Source organism: Ips typographus, linkage group LG1 (assembly GCF_016097725.1).
Source record: "Ips typographus isolate SLU linkage group LG1, UJ_Ityp_2.0, whole genome shotgun sequence".
Taxonomy (NCBI): Eukaryota; Metazoa; Arthropoda; class Insecta; order Coleoptera; family Curculionidae; genus Ips; species Ips typographus.
This window is the reverse complement of record NC_138422.1, coordinates 29,787,065-29,805,738: the sequence shown is the minus strand read 5'-3', so window position 1 is coordinate 29,805,738 and position 18,674 is coordinate 29,787,065. Positions and strand designations below refer to the sequence as shown.

At 34.8% G+C, this 18,674-nt stretch overlaps 2 protein-coding genes across 4 annotated transcripts in view; one reads left to right on the top strand and one right to left on the bottom strand.

The window, feature by feature from the left end:
• Trm1 (tRNA methyltransferase 1) overlaps window positions 1-18,674 on the bottom strand; it is a 171,049-nt gene that overhangs the window by 98,453 nt on the left and 53,922 nt on the right. The gene's annotated exons all lie outside the window — the stretch shown is intronic.
• Window positions 1-18,674, top strand: part of skd (mediator complex subunit skuld) — a 39,350-nt gene that overhangs the window by 8,174 nt on the left and 12,502 nt on the right. The window contains exons 3-19 of one of the 3 annotated variants that reach the window (XM_081976993.1): window positions 5,233-5,332; window positions 5,903-6,171; window positions 8,131-8,302; window positions 8,415-8,525; window positions 8,649-8,927; window positions 9,109-9,318; window positions 10,439-10,583; window positions 11,698-11,962; window positions 12,060-12,280; window positions 12,425-12,670; window positions 12,785-13,100; window positions 13,555-13,860; window positions 13,964-14,202; window positions 15,503-15,755; window positions 15,826-16,151; window positions 16,213-16,441; window positions 18,465-18,667. In XM_081976993.1, coding sequence (XP_081833119.1) covers window positions 5,233-5,332; window positions 5,903-6,171; window positions 8,131-8,302; window positions 8,415-8,525; window positions 8,649-8,927; window positions 9,109-9,318; window positions 10,439-10,583; window positions 11,698-11,962; window positions 12,060-12,280; window positions 12,425-12,670; window positions 12,785-13,100; window positions 13,555-13,860; window positions 13,964-14,202; window positions 15,503-15,755; window positions 15,826-16,151; window positions 16,213-16,441; window positions 18,465-18,667 — 3,890 coding nt within the window. Of the gene's footprint in view, window positions 1-5,232; window positions 5,333-5,902; window positions 6,172-8,130; window positions 8,303-8,414; window positions 8,526-8,648; window positions 8,928-9,108; window positions 9,319-10,438; window positions 10,584-11,697; window positions 11,963-12,056; window positions 12,281-12,424; window positions 12,671-12,781; window positions 13,101-13,554; window positions 13,861-13,963; window positions 14,203-15,502; window positions 15,756-15,825; window positions 16,152-16,212; window positions 16,442-18,464; window positions 18,668-18,674 lie in introns of all 3 variants that reach the window. The other 2 variants (XM_081976984.1, XM_081976976.1) reach the window with 2 other exon arrangements.

Below are 18,674 nucleotides of genomic sequence, written 5' to 3'. Positions count from 1 at the left end.
AAATATTATCAAACTAAAATCACAAGGAAAATTTTATTAACACAGTATTGGGTGAGGACCCAACCACCCACACATAATGATAATGAATTTGTGTGTAAATACATCCGGACTTTTTAGTAAATATGGCATCGTTGGCTGCGAAAGCTATCCTATGCGGCATTACCAGTTTTGTTGAATGTTCACGGCTACTTTATGTCCTGCTATCGGTAGACTACCTGTTTCACATTCTTTTGTGTTGGACAGACATACCAGCTGGGTGTCTTTCGCTTTCGGTTCACGAAAATTCAGAAGGATCGATATCTTCAATGACAAAGTCCAGTGGTTAATATAGAAGAATGTTTATTTTTTGAACCTAGAGTGGCAAACATTGATTTTAATCTTTTATTAGTATGTACTATAATTCGGTTTGACAGGGAACAAGAAAACAGTTTGTTTCTGTTATATTTGTAAATTTACCGTAAAAATCATGATAACGGTGCAACTGTACTTAGTTACAAATTTATTCCTTAGTGGTATTAGTTTTCTATTTAAGAAGTTACTTAAAACTCCAAACAAAAAATGACTAGCAAATTTAGAGAGAAGCAATTTAAATGATTATTGCTTAATTGTTTTAATTCGTTTCAGATTTATTTGACAAAATATTGAAGCCAAACAAGTTTGTTGACCCATAAATTATCGAAGACAGCGTGCAGTAGCATTTTGAAGTAGTCCAAAACCGTTTGAATTGTACCTAAGTATATAAAAGCGCGACGAGTGTAGTGTCGAGAAACGAAATCAGAAATCGTTGACCTCTCTGTACGTCAACGGTGATTTCCTCTACATCGTGGCATAGAAATGGAACGACGCCGTTCCCTTTACATACACAGTCATATTATGCAAGAATGTACTATAACAAAATCCAAGAAAGTCGCTTAAAGCCCTTGTTTGTACCTACGAACCAGGATAACGAAGATCCCATTCATAAATACCACATTTAGCCACCCGGTTTCTTGAAATAACAGTCAGGTCTAGCTCGTGAGAAGCGGCTCATTTTAATACGCCTTTTGTATTTGACCACGTTGCCAAATAGTATGAAATGTAAGTTTTTTTAACTGCTTTTTTGTTGTGATTTTGTACGCTAATTGCATTATTAAATACAGTGTGATCAGCACGGTACAATTACTCTGTCATAATTGGTGACCTCGACCTAAATGAATGGTGCGAAAACATTTGTTTCTGTTTTGTTAATCCAATTTGTTTTTTAATGCCTACCATGATGTCAAAGTGACAACAAAATCTGGATTAATTTAAAAAAGTACTCCCTAACATCAGAAAGACCAATGGGGTATTAACTAATTTTTTTTTATTTTGTTAATCGATAGCGCTTCAAAAAATATTTAACACGTATTTTTTGTTTTCGGCTTTAGAAGCATTTAAATCTAAGAAAAATGACAATAAAAATTTTATTTGGTTGTTTCACCCTATATACATTGTATCCCGTTTGACGTCATAAGGGGACTAGTTTTTGACGTAAAACGGTGTTCGCTGTTTCTTTTCAGCTTAGCGATCTTCGAGCGAAATAGAGTATATGAACGTACGTCGGTGATTAACAGTCGCCAGTCGACAATGAAAGCACTGAAAACTGACAGTTGACACAGTTCTCTCTTTCTCTCTCAGATTTCCTTCCTTCAAATGAAATGCAGGTAATACACAATGTGCTTATGAATGTAGAATTCCACCTACGTTAGCATATTGAATTGTCCCATACATACGTCACGCACAGGGGTGTGCCAAACTCAATTTAGTATTTATTCAGTTTTTTATAAAAAAACTAGTGGCGTAAAGTTTAAAATTATCAGTTAAAACAAATTTTTTAACAGGAAACTTTACAAGATTATTGTTTTGAACGGAAAATTGGACTATAGTTGATGACCCCATTGTAATTTCTCCTTTTTCAAAATTTTTCCAACCTTTTTCGCCATTCATTTAATCAACTTATTAGTAAATTTGTTGAGGAATTTGTCTTATTATCATTAATTTCCTAGGATAGTTTTGAAATTTCAAATTTTCATATTCTGCTTATCAGCAAACACTTTTTTTTTGATAAAAGAGTCTGGGTCATAGTGATATGCTGATATGTGAGATGTAGGCTACAAAAATAGGTTGCACCTTTAATTGTGTTTGTATTTCTCAATTTTCTGTATTGTCCTTGACCACAGTCAAACAAGTTTGTTTGCCGCAATTCTATCCTGCTGTACAGGGTGATTTGCATCTGACATAGTTTAAATTAGCAAAATATGTTTCCTGAATCTCATGTCAAAATTTTGACACATGTTTTGATTAGATTAAATGGAACACTCTGTATTATTTATTTGCTCTAGCTTTTCTGATTATGTTGGTTACTTTTCCGAATATTGAAACCAAAGAACATGTTATCAAGTAATATGACCATCATACATCTAAATATTTTTGAGATTCCAGTGTTGCCGCAACCACATGAAAGCAGAGGCAAAAACGAATTTTTGATTGATCTTGAGTAATTGATGCTATTTTTACATTTTGCTACATTGTCTAGACTATGTCTAGACCCAGGTCTAGCCAGCTTTTGTTTTGATCAGTTCTACTCTAAATTTTGGGATATTGACTGTTAAAATCTCCGGATATTAGAATCTTCAGTATTTGGACTTATAGTACTAAGCACACGGTTTGTTATCTTCTTTGTTGAGATCTATGTTATGATATTTTTTTTAAAGTTGACAGTGATATGACAGCGGTTTCTTCTTGTTTGTCTGATCTTTCTTTCCTCAAAGGCGTATTAAAATTTCCAATACTGCAACGTTGCCATTAAAACTTCTCTGAACGGTAAACAAGAGACAAGATTAGGTGCGATACATTTATTCATTCTGGGTGTTATCCGCATGGGATGAAAGATAATCAAATCCTGACCAATTTTAAACATTGCATCTTCAGTATTTCATTTGCTCCCGTGTGGAATAGCCGTTTTAAAGGTCACGGGACGCGCGCGTTGCCGTTACGCCTCTATGCCCGTGCGCTTCTGTTTTTCTTGCCCATGCCGGCTTTATTGAAATTCCCCATGTTGCCACATTTTCTCTTTATTCCAGTAAATAAATATAATGAAATACTACGCGATTCTACGTGTGAGACTAGATAATGTGTGTGTGTTTCGGTAGTCAGTTTTGAAAATGCCACCTTCTTAATACACTTTACAACTATCAACGGGCCCAGTGAAACATTCTGAAGGAACTAGAGTTTGTGGAACAGAAAAGGCCGTCTTTTCTAATAAAAAACACTGTCACAATGAAACAGCCTATATATTTAAAGAGTTTTTACAAGAACACTACAAAAACCAAGTTTATTCAAGCCAGTGGCTCTCGAAGAAACATGGATATAGAGTAAAGGTGTATTTAGCAGAAGCTGACAAGGTGATTTACCTAATACTATAAAAAGGACTTTGGTAGAGGTATTAATAAGCTGCTAATACTAAATAGCTTATGTTTCAGGTACCTTTTTTGCCTAATCTGGAGTTTGCTTATCATGCTTTGAAAGGGTCCAAATTTAAAAAGTCTCATTATCAATTGCTCTAAAAGACTGAACAAAAGGTGTTTGAAGCAATGGTTATAATGGTGTTGTCAAAATCCATATGCAGAGTGTTGAAAAAACAAATTTCTAATAGGTTTCAAGTAATATTAGAAAGATACAAGTTACTTAATACATAAATTTGATCAAATGCCATTATTTTGCAGAATTAGCCCTTATAAATTTTGCCGTATCTTCTCTGACTATAAGGCTAAAAACAGATGGTGCTACTGTTAAATACAGTATTTTACATCAGATAGTAGGTTAAATTACTATTTTAATTGTATTAATTACACTTTATAAAATATACAAATAAAATCTTTAAAAAGTACACTCAAGTTTCTTTTTTATCTAAGAAGTCTAGTTTTCTTCATAAACAATCATAAAATTAGATAATTTGTTTAACTGAGGTACCTACCTGCTTTTACAATAAATTGAACTGAAATTGAAAAAACATGTTAAATAAATCACACAATAAAACCAAATTGATATGTATTTAATGCTGGGTAAATTTACAAAAGGAAATAAATAAGCAATCTATATCACAAAACCAAGAAGCAAGTTCTTAAAACACCAACAATTCTGTTATAAGTTAAAACACTGCTTTAGGATTTAATAGTCCCCAGGATACACACATTGCCTTTCCTCTCTTGCAAATTTTATGGAATAATTCTTGAAACGTTGGTATTGGGCTGTTAATGACTCGTTTGAATGCACTTATCTGTGATGTTCTTTCCAGATAATTTAAATTGAATGTGGTTGTTGTTCCCAAGCCAAAGTTTGATTGGAACTTTCCGCCTTTGTTTACCACCAAATGTTGCAAGTTTTCCAGTTTGGTGAAGAAAAATCTTAAATTCTACGAAGGTCTCGCAATAACAACACTAATTAATAAACTTAAACAACTCTAAATTAAGTTTTTATTTCTTCTGTTTGTAGTTTTTGGTGTTTTTCAACTTTTTAAAATTCCTAACCTCAAAATGTTTAGCCGACTGTCAGTTGGGACTATGCTCTATGTTGCCACATCTTCCACGAGCCGATGTAAACCTGGTGTATTGTTGGTTGCAGTAATAAACGCACCGATGAATTATACAGATTTCGAAAAAAAAAGCATTTATTGCATGCAAAACATGTGAGATTCTTAGAATGTTTTTTTCAAAACAATATAGTTTTCTTATTTTCATTTATAATTGCTTAATGATAGATACATATTGTGAGGTTTAAAGGAGGAATTTGTCAATCCGGCAACGTCCAATAAACGAGGTGCGTAAATTTCAATATGGCGGAGCACTTGATGGCGTAACCGCCACGGAAAAAAAAATGAACCATACTTACCTATCCTAGAACCTATTTAGAATTTTATAGAAAAGAAGAACACCAAGATTCCAGAAACTCTACTTATGGCATAAACACTAAATTATTACCTAATTTAATATCCAGGAAAGCAAGCAGTGAGTAGAGTTATTACTTTACAATACTTGCCACTGGATTGTTCTAGAATGTGAAGAAATCATATTTCAGTCAATTGTCTAACTTTACTACATTTTTATATCTGAATACTTGATATTCTCTTTTGCCAGTCACATGAGAAGACTGGATTTGAGAAAAAAATGTTAAATAATTAGTCAAAATAGCTTGCTGTAACACATTTTTTTCCAGATTGTGAACAAGGCTCCTGGGAAAGCGGGCTATCCTACGAATGCAGATCTCTCCTATTTAAGGCTCTCCATAACTTAATAGAACGGTGTTTATTGTCCAGGTAAATATTCTAATTTTAGGTTTGATTACTAGATAGTTCTTATGTTATGCCAATGCTTGACCCACAATTTAATTAATTCGGCTTTTTTTTTTGAAATCCTAAGTTATTGAAGTGGAAAATATGATATATTATCGTATCTGCGAATCTATTAATGATTGGCACAATCTCAAAACCCAATTAAAATAAGGAATTGTTATTTTAATTATGTATAGGACTAATTAATATTTTTTTGGGAAATTCAATATATGTAATAAATTGAATGGTAATTTAAAATCGAGTTTTCAACATTATGCACAGTCAAGATTGATTAAATAGACCTTATTTTAAAGATGTGTTAAAGAATGTCACCAAATGTGTTTAGCTCAAATAACACTGACATTGAATCAAATAAACAGCTTGCCCAGAGGATGATGCAACAATATTGGTTTCCAATACAGATTTAACTTTGGATCTCCCAAAAACAACAACTTTAAACATATTTTTCAATATTTTATTGCAATGTTACCAGATATTTATGAATTTTAAATATCTACTAGATTCACATCAGCAATCTGTTTTTACTACTTTTAGAGATTTCATTCGGCTGGGAAAGTGGTTTGTCCAACCGTACGATTACCCGGCTCCACGTTTTGATCCAAACGACAACGATGATCACAACAGTCCGGATGCATTCACCCCTCCTCCACCTACAGCAAATCATCTGTCCTTTTCATTTGCCTTCTTCGTCCACGGCGAAAGCTCTGTGTGTGCCAGTGTCGACGTGCGCCAACATCCTTCGGTGCGCAGGTTGACCAGATGGCATATGCAAGAAGCTCAGGCCATCACCGGAGGAATTAAAGGTACGTGCTGTGTTAACATTGTCCATTGTAAATTTCCATATACCGGTGCATAGCTAACAACAGCTGAAACACGATAATTACTATCTGTTTTTGCTGTTGACAGAGACAGTTGAATTTAGTAGTGCACCTTGATATTGTTAAATTGGAATTATTGTACAACTCTTGTAACTCTGCAAACTGCATGAAGACACAAATTGCCATTTTTAGAAATTACTAAATTTTTTCTTAATGTTTTGAAGACTAGATTATTACAATCTGAAGAAATTCAACAAATAGACAGTTTTGTAAAGTGTAGAGCCTTTTAAATAAAGAAGAAGGGGGAGATTTGACAAATCAAGACATTAAAATCAGATTTCACAAGAAAATACTGAAATAACACCTTCAAATCTAAAATTTGCTGAAGAAGATTTTAGAAGAATATGAATCTTAAAAATCTTCGTAGGGCTTTGATTAGATGTCTTAAGGATTGGGGTGTTATCAAACTGTTTGAAGAAGATTTTATACCATATTATTTTCTTAATTGTAACATCTCCAAGTATAAAAACTTCTAAACAAAGTTTTGTATACACTAAATGACATCATCAAAGATTTTTTAGTTTATAACCTAACCTAACCTAACCTAGAGCGTTCTAGGTATTTCTACTTTCTACAAAGATCTAGAAGGTTCGAGCAGACTTTGGAACGTTCTGGCAAGTTTTAAAAAGCTCTAAAAGGCACTGGAAGGTTCTAAAAGAATATAAAACTGTTTTGGTTCTGGAAGGTCGTACAAAACCCTAGAAAGCTTCTGGGAAGTTTTTAAAGTTTCTGGACAGCTTTACAAAAATCTAAAAGATTCGAAAAACCTTTGAAACGTTCTAGATTGTGTTAAAATGTTCTAGTGAATACTAGAAAAGTCTTGAAGGTTTGAAAATGCTTTGGAACGATGTGAGACTTTCTAGAAAGCTCTAAAAGACTGACAAGTTCTAGGAAAGTACTTACAAAAGGGCTTTGGTGAACTCTATAAGGTCGTACAAAACTCTAGAAAGCTTTAGCATGTTTTGAAAACTTCTAGAAGGTTTTAGAATGTTCTAGTCAATGCTAAAATGCTCTAGAATGTTTGAGAATGCTTTGACACGTTCTGACAAGGTTTAAAAAGCTCTAAAGACCACTGACGGTTTCTAGGAAAATAAAAAACTTGTTATTTGGTGAACTCTAGAAGGTCCTATAAAGTTCTAAAAAACTAGCATGTTCTGAAATGTGTATGTTTTGGAAAGTTCTGGCAGGTTTTTGAAAGCTCTAAAAAAACACTGAAAAGTTCTAAGAAAATAGTTCTAGAAGATTTGACAATACTGTAGTAAGCTTTAGCATGTTCTGAAATGTTTTCGAAACTTCTCAAGATAGTTTTATCTATATTTTATTAATGCTAAAATTGTCTAGAAGGTTTGACAATGCTTTGGAACGCTCTGACAGGTTTTAGAAAGCTCTAGAGGACACTGAAAGGATCTAGGAGAATATATAACTGCTTTCGTGTTTCGTGGTCTACAAAGCTCCAGAAAACTTTAGCATGTTTTGGATCCTTCTAGATAGTTTTACAAAGATCTGTAATTATTACCAAAAAACTTTGAAGCCATCTAGAAGGTTTTAGAATGTTGTAGTCAATGGTAAAATTGTCTCGAAGGTTTGACAATGCTTTGAAACGTTCTGAAAGGTTTTAGAAAAATCTGAAAAGTTCTAGGAGTATATATTGTCATAAGTTAACAGTTTTAGTTCTGGAAGATCCTACAAAGATCTAGAAAGCTTGAGCATGTTTTGAAAAGTTTGAGAATGCTTCGGAACCTTCTGACAGGTTTTAGAATGTCCTAAAAATAGTTTTTTAGTAAATCTCTTGCTAGACAACATATTATTTATACACATAAGTACTTGATTAATCAATCAATCAATAATAATAATATAATGGGATGGGTAATTTTGGTTTTGCAGTTATTTTGGCGCCGTTTGGTCTTTCTGGGACTTTAACGGGTCAAAGCTTCCGATCGCCTGAGTCGACTGCAAAATTTTTGGATGACTGGAGTCATTTTTACCCTTTAGACAAAACTTCGTCTCTCACTGATAGCAGTGTCGTGGAAGTCATCGTTGGAGGTGTTAAAATGAGGTATGAACTACTTTAAATGATTGTTGTGTTGTGAAGAAAAATGAATGTTATACTTATTCTCTAGTAGTACCTATTGAAATGTAATTATATTGAAAATGAACGACATTTTTAGGTACCCTTCATGTTACGTGTTAGTGACAGATCTGGATGACAATGCCAACCAGCACCAATCTCCAGTAAATCTAAATAATCCCCCTACTGGATCTGTTTCAATGACTGATAGGTATGTGTTTTCAGTTATTATTAAATTTATATAATACAATACTATTCTGCATCATTTTCTTTTTGGTTTTTGTGCCTTACCATGTCAAAACACGGTCACTTATCCGACAAATATTGATTGTAGATCTATGAAGTTGGCTGACCAATATCAAGCAGTCACAATTCCAACACCGCCCGCATCTCCTAACGAAGTGCAAATAAATAGTCGTGTGCCGCAATTGGGGCCTCACACCGTGTCTGTTGAACACATCAACAGCATGTCTCGTGATCCCACCGCTTCCCAAATACTACCTGAACGGACGTGGCAGCAGTGCTTCTGCGTCGGTTCAGAAAAAACGATTAAAGAGGAGGGCAACTGGGACTTTGTGGAACCTGCACGGAAAACTCTGTGTACTTGTGTCAAGTGAGTGATGGTTGCATTACATGTTATTTGTTTTTGGAAACAAAATTTCTGCATGTTGACTTATTTTTGTTTTATTTAGTAACCAGAACTAGGACGTTTTGTTTTCAAATACATATCTGCTTCAACTGTTAATCACTGATACACTTTTGACGTTGTAATTCAGGGATTTATATTTCTACAGGCCTAGGAAATATATATCTTCATCGAGCAAATGGTCTCAGTCCAACTTAAGCGCGTCTTCCTCTTTATTGCCGAGGCCTCAAAGGGCCTCGAAAGGTCGCATTCCTTTTCACAAGAGGTCGCCTATATCGCATTGTGCGGTCTTGGGGCGGCCTCAGACGCCTCAAAATAATGGGGTGGCAATCGCGCAAGCCTCAAGTACAGACTCAAGGTTGGTCGAAATGCCACACTGCTGCGCAATACGCTTGTCTTGTCTTTTGTAACGTTTTTGATATTTGAAGCTGTCAAAAGTTGTCTAACTGCTAATCTAACAGTTTAATTTTAAATAACCATGTGTTAACTAGAATAAAGGTGTCATAATCTCAGCCATTTATTGTAGAATGAATCTTGAAAAATATTGGCCTGTCAAAGTTGTTAAAATCAGCTAAAAACAATAAATCAAGTTCTACAACAGTGCTAAACGCATCAATTTTTATTTCAGAATGACAAAGATTTTATTTAAAGTCCCTTACAGAAATCATGACAGTAGGTTATTGTTGTACATGTTTATTATTGTAAATCATAACATCTTATCCTATAATCAATTAGTATACGGTTTGAATACTGCTCTTGTGGCGTTAGTTGACGAACATCAGTGGCTTGTGCTTTATTGTGCTAATTCGAGTATAGATAACATAAGTGTTTGTTATTGTAATATGGTCGAGATTAAGACACATTAAAAACTTCTTTTAGGTAATATTTTTTGGCAGCTTCAAATGTAAATTGGGCACATGCAAACTTTTGGTAAAAGGTTTTACGTTTAACAGGCCGGACCACTAGAGGCAGGCTGATCTGAGTGGTGTGAGCGTCTCATTTCGCTTTATACAAGGTGTCCCAAATGAAGTAATTACCATTTACAGAATCTACTGGAAGTAGCCAAATTTAGTGAGTTAAATAGCAAATTTTCATTTTGTTTAAAATGCTATTTTCACATACGTCACGTTGCTTATACTTTTTTTCATATTTTACTACCACCTGCGCATATTAAAAAAAAAAGGAAAAACCTATAAATGATTTTTACACATGAATGGCTCACTTTATTTGAGACACTTTGTTCAGCTGGGGATTTCATTGTCACTCGTTTTTTTTTATCATGTTTCCTAATTTTAATTACTCAAACTGAAACTAACGGCCAGGGAACATCTTCAATGCAAAAGTTTATAAATACTGTTAATTCACTAAAACTCATTATAGGGAAAGGCACCCCACGACTAATTTACGTTAACAAATCTTTGGATGTGGGATTTGCTTTTGTTGCACGGTGAATAGCATCATAAATTATTACGTTTCAGGACCAATTTTGGCGGCTCCTACACTCCGCAAGGAGGTCCTCCCTCTTATCCACGGACACAGGATAGCATGATCGTTAATTCGGTGGGCAGTCCAGCGTCAGTGGCTCCATCTCCTTTACAGGGACCTCATTCGCAACCTGCATCGGTAAGAATATGCGTTCTTCAACTTAATTTACATTTTTGTTTTTCTGAAACTAGAGAAATTTTGTGTTGTTTTTTGGAATTTGTCTTGACGTAAAATGATTTAGCTGGACTAATAATGTATAGGGGTTTTGTTTACTTTTTGTAACAGTGTTTACTAACTACCATACAAAACTTTGGTGTTAGGTCGTTTTAAAAGTCGCTTTGAAAACGAAGCTATAGCAAAAGGTTGCTATTTAAAGTGCTTATTCTGAAAGCATAGAAAAGTTAGGACCCAATAAGCTCAAAAATTATACTATAAAATGCTCTTTTTGGACATAGTCTAACTGTTTTAAGAGTGACTTATGTAACATTGTTATTAGGAATCAGATTGCCAGTCTAATACATTATATTAGTATTACCCACATATTTTAAAGAGGGTCATAAAAAATAAGTACAATATTTATGTTTATTAAGTTTTCCAAATTTTCTTTCTACCGAGCTGAAAAGCGTTGTTGTGGGTATGGATAATCAATGGTTTTTTTGTTTTGCAAATGCTCACTTGGTGTATACATGATTGATATCAATAATCATAATATTGATCATTAAAGTTTGATTCATTCAACTGATAAATCAAAGTATATCGTTTTTGTAAATAACTGCTGTGTTTATTATTTCAAGTAAGAAACATAAAATTTCGAAATTATGACGTGGCACTAAGCAGGAACTTAATATCAATTGTTTAATAAAAACGACAGGTAATTAGGTGCATCGTTAATCATCTTTTACATTTATGGGTATTGATTGACTTATCATTGGCTTGTATTTCTGATAGAGGTCCCTATCATATCTAGTAAGTAACATATTAGAGCTGACTTAGTGTTCTGATTATCTACATCTGACTATTGATAAAGCGTTGTTTTCAGTTTAAATTGCCAGCAATCGACAGTTGCATTCTTATTTTAAATGAGTAATAAAGGTTTTAACTGCTTTATTTGGCAAGGTGCGTTTGGTGTGTATAGTGATTAGCTATATATTCTGATATGGCAAGGAATTTTTTCTCTTAAAGTGTTTAATGCTTGAATTGCGATAGTTTATTTTGAAGTCGAATTTTTGGTAGTTATTTTCTGGTTATTTAGGTTCCACCTGCCGACGCAACGATGCCCACGTTGTCTCCAAATCCACCCATTTCCGACCAGTCTCCTTTGGTCGGAGCTGATAAATCTCACACGCCACCTGACAGTGTACGGCTGGCGCCTAAAAGCATGGAAAGTCCGGCAATCAGTCCAAGCGGTATAAAAAGCGAGCCAGACTGTAAATCTGGTGACAAACGGCTCAGCGAAGATTCTGACAAAGTTAATGGCGATCTTCTAACACTAAAACGACCGATATTAACAAGCAAAGGTACATTTGATATTTCTTTTAAATAAATAATTTTAATTTCTATATTTTGGATTTTATCTTCTTTAAAAGTTTATATTGAATAATTTGATTTAAGTAGAGTACGAAGTGGCATTAGGCGAGGAAGAACACACCCTTGACATGCTGTATGACTACTCGACGCAAGACGCATGGTTCAACCACCCAGTCAAGCGGTTTAAGCCAGACTGCAAAGAAAATAAGTTTAACAAGAAAATGGATATTTACTCGTTATATCCGCACAATGTCGTCTCTATTTCAAATACTATCAAACAAGAAATAAAGCAAGAACATGGAACGATAGTAAGTGAAGTTTTTCGTTCATAAAGTTGTAAACAAATAACTTTTTTGCTCAGCAATATAAACTAGTGAAATTTTGTTGTAATAATGATATGCCATAATGAAACTTATTCTGATAACTCCAAAGTTAAATCTGATGTTTTTTAGTCGGATATCGAAGCTATGCGATTGACACCTCAACCTCATGGTGTTAAACGACCAGGTGATCCATACGAGTTTGGTGAAGACGAAGGGAACAACCTAAACACTTGCAAAATTGATGGTTTTACTAGGACGCCGCCAATAAAAGACGAACCAAAAGACAATTTATTTACTGACGAAGGCTTGCAAGTGACCTATGACCAGTTAGAAAATATCTTTGATAATTCCGACTATACGAGTAGTGACGAAGCGGTAAGTGATTACCGTTCTTTAGTATCTCTAATTCGGAATGGTAAAAGCTTAATGAATTTTTTACATCGTATCATTGTAGCGCGTCATTTTGACACCGTCTCTTTTCTATAGCAGTGCTTTCCGCAGATCCAAATTCAAACACCTCCCGGTTCGGCTGGACCTACCGCTAATCATATACATCCCGACGATGGCCTACCACCAAAGCGACTTTCGGGTCATAACCAGACTAATCTGGGCGGCTGTCCTAATGCTGGAATGCCGCCAGAATTAAGTAAAATGTTTCCTACACCACCGAGCTTGGAGCATAACCCTATCGCTTCACCGTGCGGCCAGTTTGAGATGATCGCCCCTGACTATCCTGACTTGTCTATTGTCCGGATCAAACAGGAGAATTATCCAATGCTTGGCAGTCCGCAAGAAGAAAATATAGGTTTGTACAAATTCAGTAAACAAACAATTCAGTAAGCGTGTGAGTAACATTTCTGATTAATTCGTGAGTGCAACAAATTTCACAGACATTGAATAATATGGGACTAACTCACGTTATAGTTGACTGTTGTACAGGGGTAAGAAGGCTGAATTTCATAAATAACAAACTTTAAATAAGAAAATTTGATTTGAAGACTTTTCAATCAAAAAAGAAGTGTTTTTAATTTTTTCTTTTTATGGTTCTAGTTTGGGGTTAGGCTATATTCTCAACACTTTGTTTGTAACAATAAGAAAAGCAGTGCAACCGACATATTTTCTCAGTTATTAAAATTTCTTTGCAAATCAGTTGACAACCAAACAGAAATGTAGTTAAATCTTGCACTATTCTGTTCAAGGGAAAATTAAACCCAATCACCGACAATATACTTTTTTTATTGGAGTACGTTTGTTTTTAGAAGATTGGAGTTTTGTGTTTAAACCTCCAGTTATCTGTAAAATGGTGGGGAGCAGTAAGTACGCCCCGCTCACCAACTTACCGAGTCAGGTGCAAGGCGTATCACTGCCTAGCAACTGTGTATATAAACCTTCCTGGGTCCAGCACATGGAGAACAGTAAAAACCTTCAAAATCTTAATAATACCAGTAGCAGTGGCATCTCAGCTTCCAATGCATCCAGCAGAAACCGAACGCCAACACCCTCTGTGCCGAACAATGTACACCAGAACGCAGGAATTTTTCCTCCTAGTCCACTTCATCCTGCAGGTAAATTCATTAATTAAATGAATATAGTTTCAAGTAAACATTGACTTAGTGTTTAACTGTTTGTTAGAAAAATATGCGAATTTTACGCTGATTTTGTATGTAGGTTTTCGACCGCCCCCACCCCCGTATGAGATGCCTTCTCCAGCAAATTCGACGACATCTTCCTACCTGAACAAAAACCTAAACTCAGTGGAACCAGTGCCAACGCCGCAGCCTAATCAGAGAACCGCGGAGGCCAGTTCGCTAGTGTTAAATATTTTGTTGACTGATACAGCTTTCAACATTTTTCGGGATCACAACTTCGATAGTTGTACACTTTGCGTGTGCAATGCCGGTCCAAAGGTAGGTACTTTATGCCATAATATAGCAAAAATTAAAGAAACCATGATTAACAATGTAACAGATTCATGTTTTAAACGTGACAAGAACCAACGTCACATTCAAAACATCTTAGTGTTACATTGTTAGGTTATACTATTTTTACTTAGATTTTTTCCGTGTGCACACATCATTAGTATAATCACTTTTTAATTCTCCTATTAAGAGCCCTCACACCCTGCACAAACACGACCCAATTTTATGTGAGGATTTTTAACCATTTTAAATACAGTAGGCAGTTTGTTTATTATTATTATTAATAATAATAATATAATAATAATAATCTTTATTTTCAAGTAATGTTTTACAAACATGAAAAGAAAATGACGTCATAAATAAACTGTACACGACACAAATTTTCAACTGGTTACATAAGTCTTCTAAGCTATATAGCTCCAATTCTACCAGGTACTGTTTTAACCGTTTTTTAAACCTTCATTTTTTTTAACTGTGATGGTAGTACATTAAATAATTTTAAGCACATATACTGTGGACACTTTTCTGTAAGCTTGAGTCTGTGAGCCGGATAGAGGACTTCTAATCGTCTGGTTTCATACTTATTTTGGAATTGTATGTCAAAACGATCCTTATGCTTAATGTAAAATAGGAGACATTCATAAACATAAATTGCATGTACTGTCATTATACCCAGACTTCTAAACTCACCCCTACAGCTTTCCAGGAACTTTTTTTTCTTAATTATTCTTACAGCACGTTTTTGTGCTACAAAAAGTGAATGTCGTCCCCAAAAAATTATACCATATTTCATAACAGACTCAAAGTTTGCCAGGTACACCATTTTCAGTATTTTCTCTTCCATGTATTTGCCAATGACCCGCATACCATAACAAACTGAATTTAGTTTTTTAACAGTGTCGTTTATATGGACTGACCAATCTAAAAATTCATTAATGTAAATACCTAGAAATTTTACACTTTCGGATACGGTGATGTGTGCATCATTTATTTTAAAAGTTGTATGGTTTATAAAAATTGCTTCAGAGAAATTGCTTTGTGAAAAATTGCATATTTAAGCTAGGTCAGAGGATATTTTAAGCTATTTTCCGCTTTTGTCTAACGTTTCTCTGTCCAATAGAAGAAAAAACGAAAAGATGAGCTTTAGGGAAACACATTAAGGAAAACATAGATTTTTGAAAAAACTGTAAAATAACTTTAGCTGAACCATTACAAGTTTAAACAGACAATACTGATATCGTTGTTAATTTCAATTTATCTAACAGGAATTTTATGTTACTTTTGTTAGGTTGTGGGGAATATTCGAGGTGCAGACGCGGGGATTTACCTGTTAAACTCTCACAATGACAAACTACACGCAAGTGCGCAGTCGACCAGTCCATATCCAGGAATGGGTCAACCGCCACCTTACACGTGTATGTCGCCACAATATTCTTCGGAAGAAGATCAAGTTCGATGCAATTGCGGATTTTCGGCTGTTGTCAACAGGCGACTGGCATACGGTAGTGGACTGTTTTATGAAGATGAAATGGAAATTACCGGTAGGATTTTATTTAATGAATTCTAACCGCGTCAGTCCTATTGCTAACTATTGATTGGTTTGTGTTTTAGGTATAGCTGAAGATCCTGGTGATCGCAAAAAATCGTCTCTAGTCTCTCTGTTAACCTCTCTAAGTTGTTTAAAACCAGACGCAAGTCTAGACCGCGATCAGTTAGAAATAATACCACAGACTGTATTAGATTTAATAAGGGATCAGCTAGTTTTTATTCCAAATACTGCCAACGCGTTGTGTCGGGCAGCACGAGCCGTCCGTCAAGTCAAATCTGGACTGCACTCTCACCCTGTGCACTTACTAGAATTTACAGACAGCAACGAAGTTACCTGTATAGCACTCGAACAAAGTAAAAATTTAATGGAGAATTTAGGCATGTGCAAGGTAATGTAACAATGAGTAGTGTTTTTGGTATTCGAAGGTTGAGTGTTTAATTTTTGTACAGATTGAAGATAAATTGTGCAAGCTGAATAGTTCGGTCGGGGTGCATATATGGCCGTTCTTGAAGGCGCCGGGTCCGCGGTGTAATCAGGATATTGTCCGTGTGATGAAGTCGTTACAACCGCTACTTCAGGAAGCCATTCAGAAGAAATGTCAAACGAGATTATGGGAAGCACCGTCGGCTGTCAAAGGGCCGTTAACGTGGCGACAGTTCCACAGATTAGCGGGCCGAGGTAAGTTCAGAGTAACAATCGTATACAATTGTTTTGTGTAAATGATGTCTATTTCATGACGTACATACTTATTATTGACGCATTTTTTCAATAGTACAACGAATTAAACAACCTTCTATCAATAACTAAATATAGGTTAGGTGAACAATAATTTAGTCTCCGTTTACATCATGTTTTCATTATCTTGGAAGCCTTTGGAATTAGGAGGTGTTCAGTGGTAACGGCCTCTAGCAGTTAAAAACAGTATTAGAAGGTTTAAAACACTTTAAGTGGTCTCTGGCAATTCTTTAGAGGTTTCTACACCATTTACACATGTAGTTTAGAAAGCGTCAGTTGAATTTTAGAAACTGTTGAGATAATATTTGAATATTTATGTTTCAATAGACAACCCACAAAACACGCAGTCAGCTGTGCATTTATGTCTAGTGGGTTGGTAGTCTTGATATATAGTAACTTTTGTTTTTGTTGGTTGGTTACTAGATCAGTATCTGTAATGTTTTGTTGGTCAATGTTGAACTGTTTAGCTGTTTTTCCCGGCTGCATTATTTTACAATAAACTTCTATTAATTTTCCGGTCATCGGCGTTTTATTTAACAGAAACCATAAGATGGATTTAAAATATATCACTTGTATTTCAGAAAAGGTACTTTCAATTTTAGAATAATAACTTTGATTTTCGAAACTGCAATTTGTATTTCAGATTAGTCACTTGTATTATAGAAAAGAGGAGTTGGATTTTAGACATGGTCATTATTTGTAATTTGGAAAATTAAAGTTGAGCAAAAAAAGTAAATAAGTAAAAAAAGTAAATAGTTTAACGAATATTTTTAATAACATTGTGGTTTAAGCAGTTCAATAAAAAATCGATTTATCTCGAAAACCGTATCTCGTTTATTTTATCGAAATAAAGGAAGAGTACAATTTTTCGATAAAAATGTCAAGAGTATCCATTAATGGCGTTTGCAGCTGAAAATAATGACAGCTGTCAAAGTTTAAGCAAATTGTGTCTTAGGTCCAGTTAGTTCCTGCCTTTCGAAGACGAGATACCTGGTTTTCATGTCAAATAGAAGGTCTCTTTCGATAAAACATTAAACCCAATAATCATCACAATATACAGTGTTTCAAAAGTTACGGCCAAAAACGTTAATTGGAAGGCAATTCTTTGGCGCTCAATATTTCCCTTAGGAGTGACTTTAAAAAAAAATTATATGAACAAATCGTATTATTTTGACCTCCTGTGTATGCCCCCGAGGGATTGTCATATAGTTATGGGACACCCTGTATATTTTATATAAATTAATACTCCCGATAGGCGGGTTTTTTTGCTTAAAGTGATATTAAAAAAAAAAACAATGAACTAATAACCACATAGAAACACAAAAAAATCTGAAATTGAAATAACGTGTTCTAAAATACAAGTGACGAATCTGAAAGACAACTTACGTTTTCTAAAACCAAATTTACGATAATGAAATACAAGTTATAGATTCTGAAATCCAACTTATATTTTTAAAATCCAAGTGATATTTTCTAAACCACATGTGTAAATGGTGTAGTAGTATTTAGCGGTTTCTGACATTTTCAAAATGATTGCAAAACTGCTAGGATTTTCTTCATATCCTTTGGCAATTATTGAAAGTGCAAAAGTTCACAAAGATGTTATGTGTATTACTTAGAAGTATCTAGCATTTCCAAAACGAGCCCAGAGGAGTTCTAGCTGTTTTAAAACAATTTTGAAGGTTTAAAACCCTCCTTTTAAGTTTGAGTAGTATGTAGGACCCTCTGGCGTTTCCAAAACGACTCTGCCAATTTTTGGAAGGTTTTTTACTAGTATCTAGAGTCCTCTAGTAGTTTAAAAAAATTGGTGGGAGTTGTTCAGTGGTATTCACTATTTTAGTGTTCCATTTCTCCTCCATGGTATCTCTTAGAGATTATAAGATCACATGCTTTCAGTTGGACCTTGTATACGATCGTTATAAAAATCTTCTGTGGTTTTACGTTTTTAAATAAGGCTTTTCTTCAGGTACGGACGACCGTTGCGAACCCCAACCGATTCCTTCTGTGATAGTGGGCCACGACAAAGATTGGCTGTGTTTATCTCCCTACGCTTTACAGCATTGGGAAAGTTTGTTGTTGGAGCCCTATTCGTACTCGCGTGATGTCGCCTACGTTGTTGTCGCCCCTGACAACGACGCGATTCTTCCGCGCGTTAAAACTTTTTTTAAGGTTTGCA